Below are 20521 nucleotides of genomic sequence, written 5' to 3'. Positions count from 1 at the left end.
AGAAGCATTTTCTACAGTTTCATGGTTCTCCTCCTGTCTGCTCTTTCCTCATTTTATTCACTTTTTAATTTTTAAAATATATATTCCAAACACTTTAGAAGATAGTCTGATTAAAACTAAATAAATCTAAAACAGTCATAAACAAAATGTACGTCATTTAAGGATCAACATTATGTGTTTAGCTATTAGACCTTTCTGCTCATTTTCTAAATAAGAAGAACTGTGTTTTAACAAGCTAAGTACATCAATCACAATCGCTATAATGAATGAATGGAAGCCCACTAGTATAGTGTAGAGAGGGCGTTATTATAAATACTAAGGCATACATTTCATTAACACGCTACAACAATTTGGAAAGAAGAATCTCTGATATCATCGGTTTGTTTTTATGCATACTCCAATGTGTGCCTAAAATGATTTACGGCATTTCAGAAAAATACGTACAATATAGCAAGACACAGGAGAATGAACACTTACGGGGAGAGTGAGGCAAAGAGAAAACAAGCAGCATATCAAATGGAATCAGAGCTGAGGTTAGCGGATAAAACGTATGCCAACAAAGCTTCCACGTTTGCTAGAAAGCAGCACCGTTGATGCCAAAATGTAAGTACCTGGCCAGCCTCCATGCTGGAAATCACTCTCAAGTCCTCCCTTTCCCTCACGCGGCCCGTCACACACTGAACTGCTAACAGTTCCTCCATCATTCTCTGCATCTTTCCCCTCTACCCTCAACCCCCTTTCCTACCCTCCGCTCAGCTAACTTGTGCTGACCCTTCAATGACATCTCTCTTGATGCTTCCTAGTCAGGTTCAGATGTTCCCAGGGAGTACTTGCTTCCAGAGTCTACAGTCCATGGAGCAGCTTCTAGAGAGTCTGCTTGGTACAAAGAAGCTATTTGCCAAATGATGAAAGAAGGCATCAACATCTTTTAACAACATTCTCACAGCAAATACTGTGACACATTTCACAGAGCACTTCTTATAACCACCATCTACATGGAGGGACTCAACAATTCAAGCACCGTATCAAAATATAAATACAAAACTTAGTGACTTCACTAAATAACTCCACAGAGGGCAAATGTGAACATGGTGCAAGGGTATACGTTTCTGAAGGTCTGGTTGGCTTAACTCAAGGGACAGTCGTTAGAAGACAGAGAAGGCCTGTGGACAGGATTAGAGTACGTGTGTGTGAAAAGAATCCACACTTTTCATCAAACTCTCAAAGAAAAACTGAAACGAGGTCAAAAACCACTGAAAAGAAACCAATTAATAGTCTTTTCTCCTTTACGTAGTCCTCTATAAATAGTGTTTCTCCTTTACGTAGTCCTCTATAAATAGTGTTTCTCCTTTACGTAGTCCTCTATAAATAGTGTTTCTCCTTTACGTAGTCCTCTATAAATAGTGTTTCTCCTTTACGTAGTCCTCTATAAATAGTGTTTCTCCTTTACGTAGTCCTCTATAAATAGTGTTTCTCCTTTACGTAGTCCTCTATAAATAGTGTTTCTCCTTTACGTAGTCCTCTATAAATAGTGTTTCTCCTTTACGTAGTCCTCTATAAATAGTGTTTCTCCAACCAGGTTTTGCTCCCTATTGACGGACAGTACTTGACACTATGCATCCTGGCAAATACCTGAGTGCAGTCACACGAGGTTACCTGGTTAAGTGCAGAGACAGGGATTTAACAATTAGCAGAATTGTGCCAGGGGGAGGGCAGACCTGACATTCTTGAAACAAAACAGACTCTTAAGGTCACTTTACCTCCCCTCAGAAATGGTTGGCATTTCTGACATGAGACGTGAGAACACCTGCAGACAGTGCCGAGGTTTGCCTTAGGTGATTTGAGATCTTTAAGATTCGCTTCAGAAAATTCTGGATCTCACTCTGAGATGGGGTGGGGGAATCAAAGCCCCATACAATATATAGTATTGTGCAAAAAAAGTTAGATTATTTCTAGTAGCGCTTGAAAGCATGATTCTGCTGTATTTTTCACTGATTATACTAACATTTTCTAAAATGTTTTCTAGTTATCACAGATTTCACTTCACTTAATATTTGATTAAATTTCATTTCCAACACAAAAATTCCTCAAGATGTCTTAGCATACTGTTGACAAACGATTACACTTATCACTTTCTTTGTCAATTGTCTTAAAGACCAAGAAAACCTTCTGGAAACATACACTGGCCCCCTTAACATCCTAACCCCAAGCCCTTCCCCTTAGGACAACGTAGTCTGCAGTGCTTTCAGCATCTGTAGAAACACTTTAATTGAAACCACCTATTGCTCCACTACCCGATCCCCGCTAACATTAAAGTATTTCCTTAAGTCCTCCTGTGTGTTTTGTAGTAAATTTTCCGCGTACACCGGATTTTGTATCTAGTATTTTCCTCACACTTAACCTTGCTTCCTCTCCCATGACAAAAATCACTGAACGTTTATGACTGGGATTGACTGTATCGTGTTATGCCACGGGGTAGATGTCCCAAAATTTACTAAACCATATGTTTGAACAACTTTTTAATATTACAAACACTTGATCAAAGCTTCTGCAAAGCTTTTGGAAAAAAACTGTTCACAATGTGTGCACACCTGCACATATACACACACCAAAACATACTACGATACACGGAAAAGTTGCATGAATGCTAACTATCATCTAGATTGAAATATTGTTATATGCAAATATTTTATTACCACTTTCAGGCCCAAATGGAGTAGAGATTTCCGATTCAACTGACAATTTTATATACCCGTTATCAAAGATGAGTTAGTACCCACATCTGTGAGAGGAAAGCCCCCTTTTAAGTCAGTGCATTATAAACTAAATAACTGGAGATGGCAATCAAATCACCGTATCTTGTTCTGTGTTTGCCACATCTCGGGAAACAATTCTTTGCATATGAGCAGGGACTCAAACTACAAAACAATTTCTGGAAGGGTCCCTGGTTTATTGCAGCGACCCTGAAACATATATATGCCTAAATACCTGTATTAAGAACATATTCCTGCTTCTACACAGATAGTAATTCAAGAAGACATACTAGCTGACATAAAGAAACACAACTGCAGTGTGTGATTCACTAAGAAAGAAAGTGGAAAATGTACGTGATAGGTAACTTGGTATAAATCATCATTATTAGTAGTAGCAGAAGCAGCAGATACAGCTTACACTTATCCAGTACCTACTATGTCTAGAAACATCAAATTTACAAAACCCTCTAAGGAGGTACGATTATCATCCCAATTAACAGATGAGGAAATAGGCCTAGAGAGGCGCAGATAAAGCATTCAAGCTCACATGCTAGGATTCCGTCTCAGATCTGAGCTCTACACTGCTGCCCGCATCACGCTGCCTCGCTTCAACTTAGCTACTAGGTCTCTGTTGGTAAATCTTTACCCAGCTTTCCTCCTCTGCTCTTCAAACCTTTTTAGTAGATGCTCTGCAACATCCTCGTGCACTGACTTTCCAAACTGCCCAGCTTCAATCAGGAACATTTCTACATACACCAATCATCAACCTGCTAATATTATCTGTTTAATGACTACTATCTGGTTAATGAAATAAGATTCTTTAAAACAGATAAGGGTCAGCTTTCGTGTCTAAAATACTAAGAGGTTCAAAAGGCTTATCTACTAAAACTACCCAAAAGCCAATTTGGCCCTCAAGTAGCTTTGCTTGGAGATATTAATGTCACATAAACCAAATCTCTGGGCAGTTCTGAGGGTTTAATGTTCTTCAGAGCAGATAAAATGACTTTTAAATGAAGAACTGGAAACACACGGCTTACCCCCAGGTCTCACCATCATGCCACACCAAGCAGTCATATACAGGGCCAGGATCACTGTATTTTTTCTCAAAAGAGTTAAGCAATTCCACTTGACTTTGAAGCTCCTCCTTGATTAGTTTATTTGCCTAAACAATTAGAACAGATGTTAACATTAGCACATTTTGTGCTCTTGAAAAGTGATATTAACATACAACCAAAGACACCAAAGGCACAGTGTGACCCAATAGTAAAGTCATTTTACCCTGGAAAAATGTAAGAAAATTTTCTTTTTATATCTGTGCAACTTGTAGTCCAGTTAGTTTAGTGGCAGTAACAATTAAAATATTAAACAGTAAAAAATACTTCTTTTACTATCATATTCAGTCACTCCCTACAGCTGTTTTGGGAAAGACACGGTGCTACATGGTGGTGCTATCATTTGGCCAAGGGTGTTGGTCACATACCTATAATTGTGTAATTCATTTCCAAAAGTAATGCTAAAATTGTTATAAAATAGTTTCTCTATTGACTTTTAGATTTTTATATCAGGAACATTTCCATTTCAAATTTGTTTCTTAAGAACCCAAATAAATAACAGGAACCATGAACAGTCTTACCTCTTTTAGAATTTGCTAAGTTAAGTACATACTATGTTCATGACCAAGTACATACAAGCTGCTATTCAACCATTTTGATCTATAAAAACGGGAAATTCATATGCTTCAACCTAGGCACTTTTTTAAACTACATACTATATTAGACTGCCTTACATTCACCTGAATAGTCCTAATGAATAAAAATTTAAGTTTCACATGTTCCCAAAATCTGAAGTTGTGCTTCATTTTTATTTATCCAATATATTCAACATTTACTCCTCCTTAAGGAAAAAGACAATTATATAAACAATTCTGGCATACAATATAAAAAGGATAATTAAATTCAGATCCCTCTTCTATAAAGTTAGTTGTCTATATGTAGCACCTGAAATACTACATTTCATATCTCCAATAGGAGGCTGAAGAACAAATCTTGGTCTAATAGAAGATTATACAGCTGTTAAAAAAGGATGATGTACACAGATTAATAAAAGTTAAATGTGCACATAGATCTATACAGGCCAGTGGTCCTTGACCCAAGCTGCATGTTAATTAAAACTCCTGAAGAGTTTTAAAAATGCTTGCCTCCTCTGCAAGGTTTTGATTTAATTCCTCTCTAGGGCACAAGCACTGACAGTTTTTAAAGTTCCTGATGTGACTCTAATATGCACCTAGGGCTGAGAACCACTAATACAATTCCATTTCTTATTAAGAAATGCATGCATTAGAAGCCTAAATAGACATTTCGCCAAAGAAGACACACGGATGGCCAACAGGCATGGGAAAAGATGATTAGTATCACTAATTATTAGAGAAATGCAAATCAAAACTACAATGAGGTATCACCTCACACCAGTCAGAATGGCCATCATCAAAAAGTCTACAAATAATAAATGCTGGAGAGGATGTGGAGAAAAGGGAATCCTCTTACACTGTTGGTGGGAATGTAAACTGGTGCAGCCACTGTGGCAAACAGTATGGAGATTCCTTAAAAAACTAAAAATAGAGCTACCATATGATCCAGCAATCCCACTCCAGGGCATATACCTGGAAAAGACGAAAACTCCAATTCGAAAAGATACATGCACCCCAGAGGTCATAGCAGCACTATTTACAATAGCCAAGACAAGGAAGCAACCTAAATGTCCATCAACAGATGAATGGATAAAGAAAATGTGGTACATATATACAATGGAATATTACTCAGCCATAAAAAGGAACGAAATAATGTCATTTGCAGCAACATGGATGAACCTAGAGATTAACATACTAAGTGAAGCAAATCAGAAAGAGAAAGACAAATACCATATGATATCACTTACATATGGAATCTAAAAAAATGATACAAATGAACTTACTGACATAACAGAAAAGACTCACAGACACAGAAAACAAACTTATGGTTACCGAAGGCAGAAGGCGGGAGGGATAAATTAGGAATTTGGGATTAACAGATACACATTATTACACATTAAATAGATAAACAAGGACCTACTGTATAGCACAGGGAACTATATTCAATATCTTGTAATAATCTATAATGGGAAAGAATCTGAAAAAGAATATATATATATATGTATGTGTAACTGAATCACTTTGCTGTACACCTAAAACATTGTAAATCAACTATACTTCAATAAAAAAATTCATTAAAGAAAAGAAATGCATGCATTAAAAGAAAAATTCAGAAGGACGAATGTCAAGTTGTTGTTACCATCCCTGGGCGGTGGCATTTCAGAGGCTTTCACTTGCTAAACTTTACATATCTGTGTTGCCCCAAAGTTTCTGCAGCCACCACTCATGATTTTCATTAATAAACCAAGAATTATTTTCATTTTATAAACTGATTCACAAAAATATAACGGCAAGGATGTTGAACAATGGGAGCTCTCGTACGCTTCCTGTGGAATTGGTACGATCACTTTATAACCCATCAAAAGACAGGGACGAGAATTTTCAAAATAGGATTTTTCATAATAGCCAAAACCTGAACACAAAGCAAGTATCAATCTGCAGAATGGATACATAAATCGTGGCCCATCAATTATATAGCAAGGAAAGTAAACTACTGCAACACCCCACACATGGAGGAACCTCACAAAAAAACAACGAACGAAAGCAGCTACGCATAGAAGAACACACACTGTATGAGTCCATTTTACAAAGTTCAAAACAGGTTAAAGTCATCCGATAAGTGTCGGACATCAGGATGGTGGCTGCTCTGGGGAGGAAGCAGCAGCGAGTAGGAAGAGGCAAGAGAGGGGCCGGGGTGCTGCATATAGGGGGTGCTCACTTTGTGACAATTCGTGACAATTCATGACAATACACTTAGGAGTCATGCACTTTTACATGTGTGTATTCTATGTTTGTTAAGAACTTTCAAACAATTGATAGATACATATATAAACTGACTTCAGGAAAAATAAGCAAAGAAAAATTAGTAAAAGCAAACAACTTAAAACTTGTGAAAAAGAGTCTATTAATTCTCTAAGAACTCTTAATTCCCTGACGACATGGTAACGTTTAAATAAAAGCGACTAGCACCAACTTGGGAAGGGCAATTGTTGGCAACGTCGAATTCTTCCTGCTTTCGACAGGCTTCTGCAAGGGCGACTCTGTGAACAGGGTCCCAGATTTTTTCCTTCCGTTCTTTCTGCAAAGACCGAAAAATGACCTTCCGATGAGGTTGACAAATATTCAGGTAAACCTAGACAGTCATTTATAGTTGTTATGAGCTGTGATGCTATACAATTCTCCTATAAAGGTTAAAAAAATCATTTATAATCAAGCTGATAAAGCAATGGATCAGCTATAAAAAATTGATTAGTTAACTCACCACATCTAGGTTTTAAGAGAACAAGTTTACCAAGGCACAAACAAATGTATTTTTACACATCATATGTCCCAATTTAAATCCTTCCCTTCTCCAAGAATAACTAATACCATGTCAGGTAACTGACTGAAATCCCAGTCATTGAAGAAAGAGTTTATTCTGAACCCTTACAGAACTGGGAAATGCCTTCAGCCAAGAGCAAGCAGAAGACAGGAGTAAGAGTGCCTGCAGTTGCATTTTGATGGACCTGCCGGCTTCCTCAATCTCCTTCCTCTCTAGCTTGTTTTTTTTCCCCACCCTCGTTGACTTGATAGGGTTCTTTGCTACTGAAATTGGTCTTACTTTCATCTCTAGTGCCTCCCAATGGAAGTCTGCTAGTTAAAGAAATCCTTTCCAGTAAAATAATCAACTCCACTGAGCTAAGGAGGGGGATCCGCTTTAATTTAACCACTCTATTTGTATGTTAATTTGTACCTTAACACGGTTGATTAAATTTAATATAGTGCATAAAAATACTACGCATTTCAGCCTGAAATTTTAAAATAAAATAGTATCCAATAAAAGTTGAGTTATGTGCATGTAATTTTTGTATTTTTTTTTCAGAATGATTGGAATCTGACAAATAAGTAAAGGTTATATATGTAAAGTACTGAGTAACTTCCTATGGTTCACTGACCCCTGGAGAAGCAAATCACAATACTAGATTAGATAAAAGGGCCCACAGGTCTTACCCGTGAGGCCCCTCTGCAAGGATCACATCTTGTTTTATAGTTGAAATGTGTATGGGCTACTAGTGTCAGCGGTCCTCTAACGCAGCACTGTCAAACACGGCAGCCACTAGCCACATGTTGCTATTAAAACTTAAATTTTAAAATATTACATAAAATTAAAATTTCATTTCCTTAATCATACTAGCCACATTTCAAGTTCTCAATAGCTACTTGAGGCTCATGGCCACCATGATGGACGGATAATGAACATTTCAAACCTTTCCATCTCACTGAAAGGTCTATTGCGTTGTCTTAAAGCAGGCTCCTTCTCTTTCAATTCACAGTTCTTATCTCTCTAATGACAGACTGTGTTTCCTATCCTTCAGCTGCTTTAGGTCTGAGTAATTCTTTCCCTAATACTGAATGATGACTGGGATCAAGAAAGCTAGGTAAAGACTAAGAAAATGGGACAAATTACCATAGAAACAATAGCAACGGGAATAAATAAGTCAATCCACTTTAAATCGACTGTCTTTAACTTTTCTGAAGTTAAAAAAAAGTCCTTCAAAAATCCAATGAAAGCATATCCCATCTCCCAGAAAAACACAAATACACAGAATTTGAATATAATTTCAAGGTACTCACAGATTCCCTAAACTTATCCATATATCCAAGATTAAGAACCACGAATGCGTGACATTCCATTGAACAGAATCTTGCTTTAAGCAGTCACCATTTGAAAGCCTCCCAGACCCCCCAAACAATTAAGTTAGTGAGATTTTAGGAAATGTTTTTCTTCAGTATGAATAAAATTTGAGGAAGAAAAGAAGTCACTGATACTTGATCGCACGTTACCTGTATTCTTTCCTTGAGAGCCTTTGGATAGAAATCGTAGCCGTTTTTTATGCCAATGTGGTATCTGCCTGAGGGATTTGTCCAGCTCGCAGGAATCTATAAAAGACAAAAAGTAATTTTCTCACTCACTAAATGCTTCCCAATTCCAATAACGTAGCACCGGGGAAACAGGTATTCGAACGGCTCCACTTGGATTGGCAGGCTCACGTGTTAGAGCAACGTTTCTAATATTCTAAGTTGCCACTTAGTATCTCTCTGGCTCTTTTTTTTCCATCAATGAGATGGTTTAAGGAGAATATCTTTCATTTACACAATGCTTTATAAAGTGCTTTCAACATCACATTAAACCACTAAGATCTTCAATTCCCAAGCATCAAGGACACCTCACCTCCCCCTTCGCCACTCCACTGCCCATCAAACAGGGGGAGGGAAGCAACTTACAGAACCTCTCCACCCTGAGATTTCCCATTAAGAAAAAGAACTTCACTCTGTCCTCTATGATACTACAGGGATATGCCCAGATACTAAAAAAAAGAGCTCCTTGAGTTCTTAAGAAAAAAGTTCTATAAAATCATGTTAATTACATATAACATCTTACAATAGTCTTTTCCACTATCTCAAAGTATTTAAAAATAACAGTTCCAGCTTTTAATTAACAGAATGATGTAAAGAGTATGCCCAGTTTACAAACGGAGAAAGCAAAGAAGCAAAAAGAAATTAAATTGCTGGCCCAAACAACAGAAAGGTTGAGAAGAAAACTGGAATCTAGTTCTATCACAGAGACAAAAACGTGGTGGAAGGGATATGGAATTTAAAGTCAGATACACCTGGCAGTGCGCCCAAACTCTGCCACTAACCAGGTGGGACCTACAGGCTTCTGCTCCCTCATAGGCAAAGGGAAGAAAATAATCTTTACCTCCCGATTTGCATGAATAGTAAGACGCATGAACATCAACCAACTGGAAATGTCAGTCAAGACAATGGGGACCCTTCATACTCTTTGTCATCACAGGACCCATGATCACTAAAAACAGCTTTTAAATGCGTACAGATTATGAAGCTGAGCCATCAACCACTCAGAGCTGGTGGACTGACCAGTGATTCTTACTTGTGCAGGATCTTTAACCGACTCATCCCCAAGCCCCTGTTCGTCAAATTATTCCCCAGGTAGGAAGCCTTTGGAGGAAATTTTCTCACAACTAAATAGAAGAAGACAATCATTCACAGAACTTCAAAGATGTACTGACTTTAAAAAGCATGCATATCAGTAATCTTTTCTGAATCAACTGGATGTCTGGAGTTTGTGAAATTTCAAATATGTTGGCACACAAACTAGTGCTTTTCATTCAAAACTTATCAGCCTTCTTTAGAGAACAGAGATTCTTAACTCTAACATTCCTGTAACAGCCCGTGACATAACAACAACAATAAATAAAGCACTGCAACAACAAAAAGGTAAGTAGTCACTAGCTGGCAAATCCAAAGACTATTTCATCACAGGTGTCTCACGACACAGGTGGCTTTGTAACCCTACGCTAGCGACAATGTCTTTGGGCAAAGAGATTACAGAAGCTGTGAAATGCCAAAGGATTAAATGGAGTAACTAATTAAAATGACTGCAAAATAATCAGGTGTTAAGACAATCACAATTACTTAAAATACGTATATAATACAATAAAAATAATCCAATAGATATAATTTATATTTAATTAAAATGAGACCAAATTCTGCAGGGTCCATGAACCAGATACTTCTCAAATCACTACTATGTATTTGTATTTCCTCAAAGTAAAGGCAGACTAGTTACTTACAAAAATTGAGCTAAAAAAAAAAAATCAGAAAATAGAAATTATGTATAATGATGGTTCTGCCAGCTAACCTTAACCAAGTTAGAGTGAAGCTAACTTTACTCTGAGGCAATTATCGAGTATGTCATTTCACATACTTGAGTATTTCATAATATGAAGTTACTTTTGGTCTCTTTTAAGAATCAAAGTGCTTATTTTGACCATTTTAAGCTGCTCTCTCTAAAAGAGTTTTAATTACGTGGTAACTACAATGTGGTTAAGACTGATTTTCAAACGAGAAACAGAATGTCTTTAATTTCTAATTACACCTCATTTCCCTGACTCTTTTTTAGAGAGAGGATGCTTAACGAATTGAAGGTTTTCATCACGAGACAAGTGTCATCATGAGTTGGTTAACGTTCCAGGCAGGAAAATCTGAGTTTCTGCCTCAGAGCTATACTTCAGCCTCGTCAGCCTCATGGTCCTGCCAGGACACACGGACCCTCCTTCCTTCAGCTATCACTGCATCTAACTACAGTGCTAAACCCGGCCAAGGCATTCACGGTCTCTGGGCTAACCGCTTTTTTACCATGTGAGGCTAAATATCAATGATTTTAAAAAATGACTTCAAGTTAAATGTGGTAAAATTTTAGAAAGCACTGTGCTCCCTTCCAAATGCTACTAAAATTAGAATAAGGAAAAGGAAAAAACCAAAAACCCAAAAGACAAAGAATGGGCCATGAGGCTTTAGAAGCCAAAAGTCACCACATTTTGAAAGTTGCAAAGTAAAAAGAAGGCCCTGAAAATTAGTGGGGCAACTACAGAATTTTAATACATGGTGTTGGGACAAGTGGGTCTTCAGATGGCAAAAAGGATACAGGACTCCTATTTCAAACTAAGCATTAAATCAATTCCAGGTGACTTCTAAGAACAAATATGAAAAGAAGAACAATGAAAGTTTTCAGAAAATAAATATGGGAGAATATCTTCATGATTTGGGGTCAGGAAGGATTTTTTTTTTGCTATCAAATACGATTTTAAAAAACTCAAAGCAGTCCATCGTATTTACTCAGACATTTTGCTTCTTTTGCTAGTGCTTCATTTCTGCTGCTCCATGTTTTCTTCCTGTCTGAAAAGCCTCTTTTTACTATTTCTTAAACGTGTATCTGCTGGCTATAAATACTCTTAGATTTACCTTATCTGGGAATGTCTTTATTTCACCTTTTCCCCGAACATATTTTCACTGGATATAGAATTTGCAATCGACAGATCTTTTCTTTCTGCACTGGAAAAATGTTGTACCACATCCTTCTGGCCCCCAGGGTTTCTGAGGAGAAAGCTAAAGTCATTTGAGTATCTTTGCCATCTATACAATGGGTCCCTTCTCTCTGGCAATTTTCAAGATTTTTTTCCTTGTCTTTCATTTTTGGCAATCTGATTAGAATGTTTCTGGGCATGAATTTCTTTTGGTTTATCTTACCTGGGGTTCACTCAGCTTCTAGAATTGGTAGGTTTATATCTTTGCCACACTTGGGAGATTCTCTGCCACTATTTTTTCAAGTATTTTTTTTTTCAGCAGCACACTCCTTTTCCTCTTTCTTGGGGTCTGATGATGCAAATATCTGCCCATTTGTTATTGAGCTACAGGTTCCCAAAGCTAAGTTAGTTATTTTTCAGTGTTTTTCTCTTCATTATTCAGAACGGATATTCGCCATTGGTTGATCTTAAAGTCCACTGACTCAGGCTCCTCCGTCATCTCCATTCTGCTACTACATCCACCCAGCGATGCTTTCTTAAAATTTCAGTCATTGTAAATTTCAGTTCTAAAATATCCATGACAGTGTTTTTACAGTTTCTATATCTTTGCTGAGTGTATTAGTTATTGCTGTGCTATAAATACGACAAACTTTGTGACTTAAGAGAACACACTATTTACAATCTTACACATTCCGTCAATCAGAAGCTGGCACAGCTTAGCTGGATCCTCGACTTGGCTTCAACCGAGGTGCTGGCCAGGGCCCTACTCTCATCTGGCACTTGACTGGTGATGGGTTTGGTGGAGTTCGCTTCCCTCTGTCTGTGAGACTGAGGGCCACTGATTCTCACTGGTTGTCAGCTGGAGGAAGGACTTAAGACACAAAAAGCCCCAGACAAAAAGGCAAAAGATTGATATCCAACTACATCAAATTTAAGAACTCCTACTCATCAAAAAACATCATCTGGAAAGTGAAAATACGAGTACAGAGTGGGAGAAGACACCCGAAACACATGTAATCCAAGGACAGGTAATCCCACAAATCGTACAGTAAGAAAACAACAGACAACTCAGTATTAAAAACAAAGGGCAAATGAACTCGAAGAGTCACTTCACAAAAGAGGAAATCCAAATGTCTAAGCAACATATGAAAAGGTGCTCAATCTTATTAGTAATTAGAGGAATGCAAATTAAAACCACAACGTGATACAGCTAGATTCCCAGCCTATAAGCAAAATTTTAAGTGCCTAAAAACACCAAGTGTTAGCAGTGCAACTATTAAAACTCCTATATACAGCTGGTGGAAATGTATTTTAGTACATAAACACTTGGAAAAACTGTTCGGCATCACCTAGTAAAGGTGTATCTCTATGACTCAGCAATTCCACTCCCAAGTACACATCCTAGAGCTATCTGTACATGTGTGCACAGGATCTGTCTGCAAGAATGTTCTCTAAAGAATTGTTAGTGACAGCTCCAAACTGGAAACAACTCAACTGTTCCCCAGCAGAATGGACAGAATGTGGTACATACAAACTATGTCACAGGCACAGCAATGAAAGTCAACACATCATCGCTCCAGGCAAATCATGGCTGAATCTCATGAATCCTGCAAACACCCAGGAAAAGAAGACATGAAATGACACACAAACGAGGCCATTCAATATAAAGGTCACAGTAGGCAAAACTAACAAATATATTCCATGTATCCACATAGAGGTGGTAACACTGTAAAGGAAAGCAAAGAAGAGATTATCACAAAAGTCAAAATGCACTGGGATCTGGAGAGCACAGAAAGCTTCTGAGGCCTGGCAACGCTCTCGGTCTTACCCGGGGTGGATAAAATGGCGTCCGTTTAAATTACTCACTAAACGGTACATGTGTGCTTTGTGCACTTTTCTTCTTGCCTGTACAGTTTACCACGAAAGGTGTTATCCTTCTATTCACTCTTTTGCTTCTACCTGCTCCTACGAGTACCGCTGGCCATAAGTAACGGACTGCCAGTTTCTCAAGACAGCTGAGGAACAGCATCCTTAGAGAATGCGACGGCAGGAATCTTCAACGCACCTAACTGTCGTTGATCTTAAACTGGCAGAAAAATCAGACATTAACCGTCAGCAGTTTACAGGCTATTTGGAAGAAGCAGAAGTAGAATACAGCTATTTAACTCACTTTAAAGCAAGGTTAAATCAAAGAAACTTGAAGACTTTACTGTGCTGCTTTCTGAAAACTGTGTACTAAAGAGTTCTGAGAGATCCCACTAGCTAGAATCCCAGTGACTAACAACATTATTCTTTTTAATGACTACTGCAAAATATGTGAACACCTGCACATGCTTGAAAAACAATTAACTGAACGTGTGTGTAGCTATGGTCTGTGTATGGCTGGAGAAGGGAAGTGTAACCAAGACGACGGCGGGAAAGCTGGTATGAGGACCACTTAGTCCCCCGCTGCCTACCCCACATCCTGCACGAAGCTGGCGAGAGACGGCTGGGATGGGAACTCTCTAGAGAGGCCTGTGGAGCAGAGGGGAGAGATGAGACACAGTGAAGAGTCTGCAAGAAATCTCCCCGGGTGCCTTTCAAGGCTCAGGTCCCCGGATGCTGACGGCCAGGCTTCTCTCTCACTCCTCCGCCCCCAAACTCCAGGCCAAACAGGCGAAGGTCCTCTTTGAGGTAACTGGGCATCTCAATGGAAAAAATATACCATATATGGAGATCCTGGGGCCTCCCATGATAGTATCGTGACCCTACAGTGAGACCCACACCACAGACTCTCCACAAGCAGAGAACCTCCAATCACCTTTCATGTGCCACTAAATCAGAGACAGCTGGGGTGAGGGGACACCCAAGGAAAAGCGCTCACGTCAAAAGCAAAGCACAAGGAAGAACAGGCAGGGGAAGGAGGAGGAGGGTCAGGAGGAGGTGAAGAAAAAAGGAGAGCAAGATCAGGAGGAAGAGTGAGAATGGGAGGAAGCAGAAGGTGAGTAAAACGAAAAGGAACAGAAGAAATAACGAGACAAAACTTTTCAAGACAATGATATTCTCACAGATAAAACGCTGTACACATGATAAAAAAATGTGCTCTGAGGGAACATGACAGACTTCTGCAATTAAAAACTGGCAATATTCAATACATGAGTTAGAAGAAAATGTTGAGAAAATCTTGGAACTCTCTCAGGAAGGAAAAAAATCAAACAAAAGCAATGAAGAAAAGGTAAAAAACATAAGAAAATTGGAGGATCAACTAAAGAGGTCAGTGTCCACTTAACAGGAGTCCCAGATAAAAGAACAGCAAAAAAGTGGGAGGAAGTAACCCAAGAGACAATGCAAGAAAATTTCTCAGAAATGAAGGACCAGAGAGTTAAACCCTCTTCTTCCACTTTTAATTCTACAGATAAAGTCTAAAACTAGGGGGGAAAAATTAAGAATAAAAAGTATTTTAGCTTGTCATTTAAAACTCTGAAGATAATATATCAAAGCCTTAACCCTGGTTGAGCAGGAACTGGTGGTGAACCATGGAAAGGGGACTGAACTTTTCTTTAGAAGCCTTGTAGAAGGTTCTTTAAACTATGTAGACATATTGGATACAATTAAAAATTAAATTAAAAAAACTCACTATACTGATGGGCTGAGAACAGTTAATAGCACAGCTAAAGAAATACATCACCAAGTTGAGAAAGGATGTAAATACCAATCTATCAATTCTCTGATCTTACTTCACAGCCGTGTTATACGACACACTAATTCTACCTTTAAACACTAGTAACATTACAAGTGTGGATGGTTTATCTAGAGCATGGGCTACAACTATTCAAAAATAGATTTTTGAGATACTATTGATACTTTATATGATTCTAAATCTGCCTGACTAAGAATGCTCTCTAGTTTCCCAGAGTACTGTAACTCACAGGAATCCCATGTTTCTCTTTGAAACATACTCTAAATAACAAGGTTGACTTGGGAAAGACAGGCAAAACTAGAGCAATTCGGATGTGCAGAAAGTCATTTCCCTGCAGTGTTTCTTTTTAAAGCACATGGTGCCTCTGTCAGCTTGGGCGGCCGTAAGAAAACACCACAGACTGGGTGGTTTAGGAACAGACATTTGTTTGCTCACAGTTCTGAAGGAGCACGAGATCAGGGTGCTAGCCTGGTCGGATTCTGGTGAGACGCCCTTCCTGGCCTGCAGGCATGGCTGTCTCATGGTGTCCTCACAGAGCAGACAGCAAGCAAGCTCTCCCTTGAAAGGGCACTTATCAAGGCGCTAATCCCATCACGAGGGCCCCTCCCTCATGACCTCATCTAACTAACACTAATCACCTCCCAAAGGTCCCAGCTCCTACTACCATCACATTGGGTGTTAGGACTTCAACATACGGATTCAGGGGTCACACATGCAGTCCACAACATGCGGAAAAAGAAGCAAAACTGGGATATGAATGCCTGCCATCTGCCTGTGACAGGCAGATTCCACCTTAGAGAAGGCGGAACTGTGAACATAAGGAGATATTACTCCTGTGATTATGTTATGGGAAGTAATATAGCAAAGGTGAAGGGCTTTTTCAGATGCAATTAAGGTCCCTAATCAGGTGACTGAGTTCATCAAAAGGAGAGTGCCCTGGTGGGCCTGACCTAATCAGGCAAGTTCTTTAAAAGAGAGACTGGGGCCACCCCCGAGGTCGCAGAGATTCTCCTGCTGGCCTTGAAGAAACACGCTGTCATGAATGAATTCTCCCAACAACAAGGTGAACCTCGAAGACGATTCTGAGCCTCAGTTGAGACCACAGTCCCAACCAACACCTGACTGAGGTCTTGTGGGACCCTGAGCAGAGAACCACAAAAAGTCGCGCCCAGACTCCTGACCCAGAGAAACTGTGAGATAGTAAATTTAGGAACGTATGTGGTAAGCTGCCGTTTGTGTTTATTTGTTGTGCAGCACAGAAAACTAATACACTGCCGTGACGATCTTACCCGAGAGACAAGGTCTAAACATGATTCAGATAGATGGTAAAAGATGGGAAGTTAAATATAGCTCTTTAGATATCTAAATAACCACAAATTTACCTTCCAAACTAATTCTGCTTATTGTTTGAAAAGATAAGAGTACTGAAACACAATCAAATTCTTGCCATCTAACAAACCCATTAGCTAATATCTCATGAACTGCTTTATGTTTGTTTCCTAATCTTCTTTCATGTTAGCTTACCCCAGCCTTTCTACCAAGTACATGGAATAAGACAAGGTCAGATATTTAAGTCCACAAATATTAAAGCCTAAATATTTCAAGTTCAAGTTCCCAGAAGGGAAAAGCAGAAGGCAAAACTACATTCTCATCACTTTTCCCACCTTTCCACTTAAATCTTAAAATTTTTAGAATTCAGCAGCCATACTGGGAAAAAAAAAAATCCCAATTCCAAGCCCACTATCAAACAACAAAAACAGTAACTTCCACCAAGATGGACCCTAAGGGTCCACACCACCTAGTACCCATGCCCTTGTAAAATCCCCTCTCTGTAAGCATGTGCTGGATCTACTGACTCACTTCGAATGAAAAGAACATGGCAGAGGTAATGGGCATCACTTCCAACATCATTTTATAAAGGGACCAGAGCCTCCACCTGGGCTCTCTCTGACTGCTCACCAGGGGGAAGGCAGCTGAACGCCGTGAAGCGGCCGCATGGAGAGGCCCATGTGCTGAGGAACCAAGCCTGCCAATAACCACAAATTCCCCTTCCCCAGCCACATCGAGCCTTCAGATGAAATCACAGCCCTGGCTGACAGTTAGCAAGCTCAGGAGAGATCTTGAACAGAGGCACCCAGTTAAGGCACACCCAGATTCCCGACTCACAGAAACTGTAAAATAACAAATGTTTGTTGTTTTAAAGCATGAAGTTTTGAGGTGATCTGTTATACGGCAACAGGTAACTAATACCATACCATGAAATGTAAGGTAAAAACGTAAAATGCTTTGAGGTGATAGTACAAAAAAAAAGAAAAAAAGTCAATAAAAAGATAAAAGCTCCAACCTTAAGCACTCTTCCTGAAAGACCAATAATTTCACCATCTTTTGGCTCTACCACTGTAGCAGTGTTCACATCACCACTTCCTGTTGTGTCAATGATATCAATGATTTTCGGTCTTCCATCAGTTGTAACCTGAAAATTAAGAGACAATTAACATATGAATTACAGATTTTAGTTTTTATCCTTAAAGCAATGCCAGCTCCCGTATGTGTGTGTGCATGCACATGTACCCATACCTAAAATATCCTATAAAATCTGCATTCATTTTAAAAAGAGAACTGACTCGTTTTAAGCCAGAAGCCCGACAGATACTAACGAGAAGATTTAGTCACAGAAAACAGCACAGAATCCTTCAAGTGGTTTCACGTGTTCAGGTAGATACTTCTTGAGCTCTTACCACAGGCCACACTCTGTTAGGTGTCAGGAGTACCGCAATGATCAGTACACAGAATTCCTGACCTCACACGCTCTGTGTTACATGGACTCAATAAACAAGACAAATATATAACATGTCAGATGGTAATCACCACTTCGAAGAAAATCAATCAGGGAAAGGAGACAGGTGGTATGGGGCTTTCAATACTAATTAGGCTGGTCAAGAAAGGTATCACGGAGAAGTTAACATTTGAGAAAAGGTCTGAAGAAGGTGAGTTTTTGGCTGGACAAAACTTTAAGGGGAAAATGTTTAATAACATTTCATTACTGGAGGCCACACTAACACTCAAACTTCTTAAATCAAGTTCAAACTTAGCACTCAAACTTGTCTCTCCCCAGGCCTTGCCATCTCAGGAAGCCAACACACACCCAGTTGCTCAGGCCAGAAACTTATAGAGTCCTCAGATTCTTTAGTTTATGCCTCACAGCAAATCTCTCAGGAATTCCTCTTCTTCTACCTCTGAGGTACAGTTCAGACCCACCTTCCCTTGATTTTTCACTGCTGGTGTCTTGAACCCCTCCGCCACCGTCACTTCCTGCTCATAAGGCGATGCCGGCTCCCGGGAGGCCCTCCACGAGCAACAGTAAAGCGAGCCGGGCCGTGCCGGTCCTCCAGTGAACACCCTCAGTGGGCTCACAGAGCTCGGGACCGGACCCGGCCCAGGGTGCCAGTCACTCCCGCCTCTGGCCACCTGGGTCTCCTTTCAACTCCTCGGACGTGGCCACCTTCCTCCTGCCTCATGACTTTCTGCGCCAGGTCCTTCTGCTGGGAATTCTCTGTTTCTTCAGTTGTTCCACAGGTATCCCAGCTTCACCTTTCCATTTTCTAGTAAAATGCCGCCCCCTTCAGAAAGGCCTCCCTGATGGTCTCATTTAAGGGCCCATCATCCTAAGCCTGATTACTCTTTCTCACTGTACCTTGTTTCCTTCACAGAACTTAACTCAATTCGTAATTACAGTTTGTGGCTCTTTACCTGTTTGCACTGTCAGAAGATAAGGTCCATAAGGGCAACGGCTATGTCTATTTCATTCACCAAACTACCCCACACCTAGCAGTGCCTGTTAGGTACTCAAGGCCTATGGGGTTGTTGGATGGCCTGACACGAATTACTTAGCATTAAGATTGATTTTCCTCAGCTGTGGTTTCTTGGCCAGCCCCAGACTTTCATTTGGGCCATGCTGACTGCTACAGCTAACAGTAATACTGAATATCCTCATTGTCTTTGTGGGAAAAACCATTTTGGGGCTCTTTCTGGGCTAGCTTTGCAAAGGGAATTTGCAGCATTCAAGATATACATGCTGAGTTACCAGCAGGAATCAGGTACGGAGACACAAAAAATACAGAAAAATGAAGACCCCCCCCCCACCCTCAAGAGAGAAACAAGAATGTAAAAAAATGTCTATGGTGTGACAAGAGTACAGCCTTCAGATTCCTTTTCCACTCGGAGAATTCCCCCTCTTTAAGATGAAGTGTAGAGTCCATCACTAGGCGTCTTTCTGGTCTCACGCCCTCCTCCCCAACACCAACCGCAGTGTCCTCAGAGCCCTGCAGTTAAGGTGCACCCGAAAGGAGGCGGGGGAATTCACTATGTGGAGGAAACAAACACACGTGTTTTTTTTCCGACGAGGCAAAACAAGGTGGTGGCTGGTGGATCCCGGATCTCACTCCAATCATCGACCAACTGGGGGCTGACAGCTCTGTCAGGGGCCGCACAGCTGTTATTTTTATGTATGGTAATTCATCAGCTGAATGTTTATTTCTGGGGGGGCTGTCTATACTAGTAACAAGTATTCTAATATACTGAGAAGGCTCAAAATCATAATTAAACAAAAATCACTGCAGAAATCATACAAACCCTGATAAAATTATGATAAAACTTAAATCAGGGGCTTCCCTGGAGGCGCGTGGTTAAGAATCCGCCTGCTAATGCAGGGGACACGGGTTCGAGCCCTGGTCCGGGAAGATCCCACATGCCGTGGAGCAACTAAGCCCGTGCACCGCAACTACTGAGCCCAAGTGCTGCAACTACTGAAGCCCATGTACCTAGAGCCCATGCTCCACAACAAGAGAAGCCACCGCAATGAGAAGCCCTCGCACCACAAGGAAGAGTAGCCCCCACTCGCCGCAACTAGAGAAAGCCTGCACGCAGCAACAAAGACCCAACGCAGCCAAATAAATAAATAAATTAATTAAAAAAAAAAAAGAAAAAAGAAAAGAGGACAGCAATATAGCACAATAAATAATAATGATAAGGACAG

General features: G+C 39.9%; 1 protein-coding gene across 7 annotated transcripts in view; it reads right to left on the bottom strand.

Moving 5' to 3' along the window:
* The window catches only part of TPP2 (tripeptidyl peptidase 2), a 67939-nt gene that overhangs the window by 43599 nt on the left and 3819 nt on the right, over positions 1-20521 (bottom strand). For 5 of the 7 annotated variants that reach the window (XR_014237201.1, XR_014237202.1, XM_082366079.1 and 2 more), the window contains exons 2-6: positions 17831-17959; positions 8764-8859; positions 6914-7018; positions 5861-5917; positions 3791-3915 (exon numbers count right to left, since the gene is read on the bottom strand). Coding sequence is in view for 5 of the 7 variants with exons in the window: in XM_082366079.1 (XP_082222205.1) it covers positions 3791-3915; positions 5861-5917; positions 6914-7018; positions 8764-8859; positions 17831-17959 (512 nt within the window). In the remaining 2 variants the exon portion in view is untranslated. The remainder of the gene's footprint in view (positions 1-3790; positions 3916-5860; positions 5918-6913; positions 7019-8763; positions 8860-17830; positions 17960-20521) is intronic. The other 2 variants (XM_082366077.1, XM_082366078.1) reach the window with 1 other exon arrangement.

The sequence above is a fragment of the Balaenoptera borealis genome (genome assembly GCF_965194805.1).
Source record: "Balaenoptera borealis genome assembly, chromosome: 18".
Classification (NCBI taxonomy): domain Eukaryota; kingdom Metazoa; phylum Chordata; class Mammalia; order Artiodactyla; family Balaenopteridae; genus Balaenoptera; species Balaenoptera borealis.
Note: the sequence above shows the minus strand (reverse complement) of the source record. Positions and strands in the feature narration are given on the sequence as shown.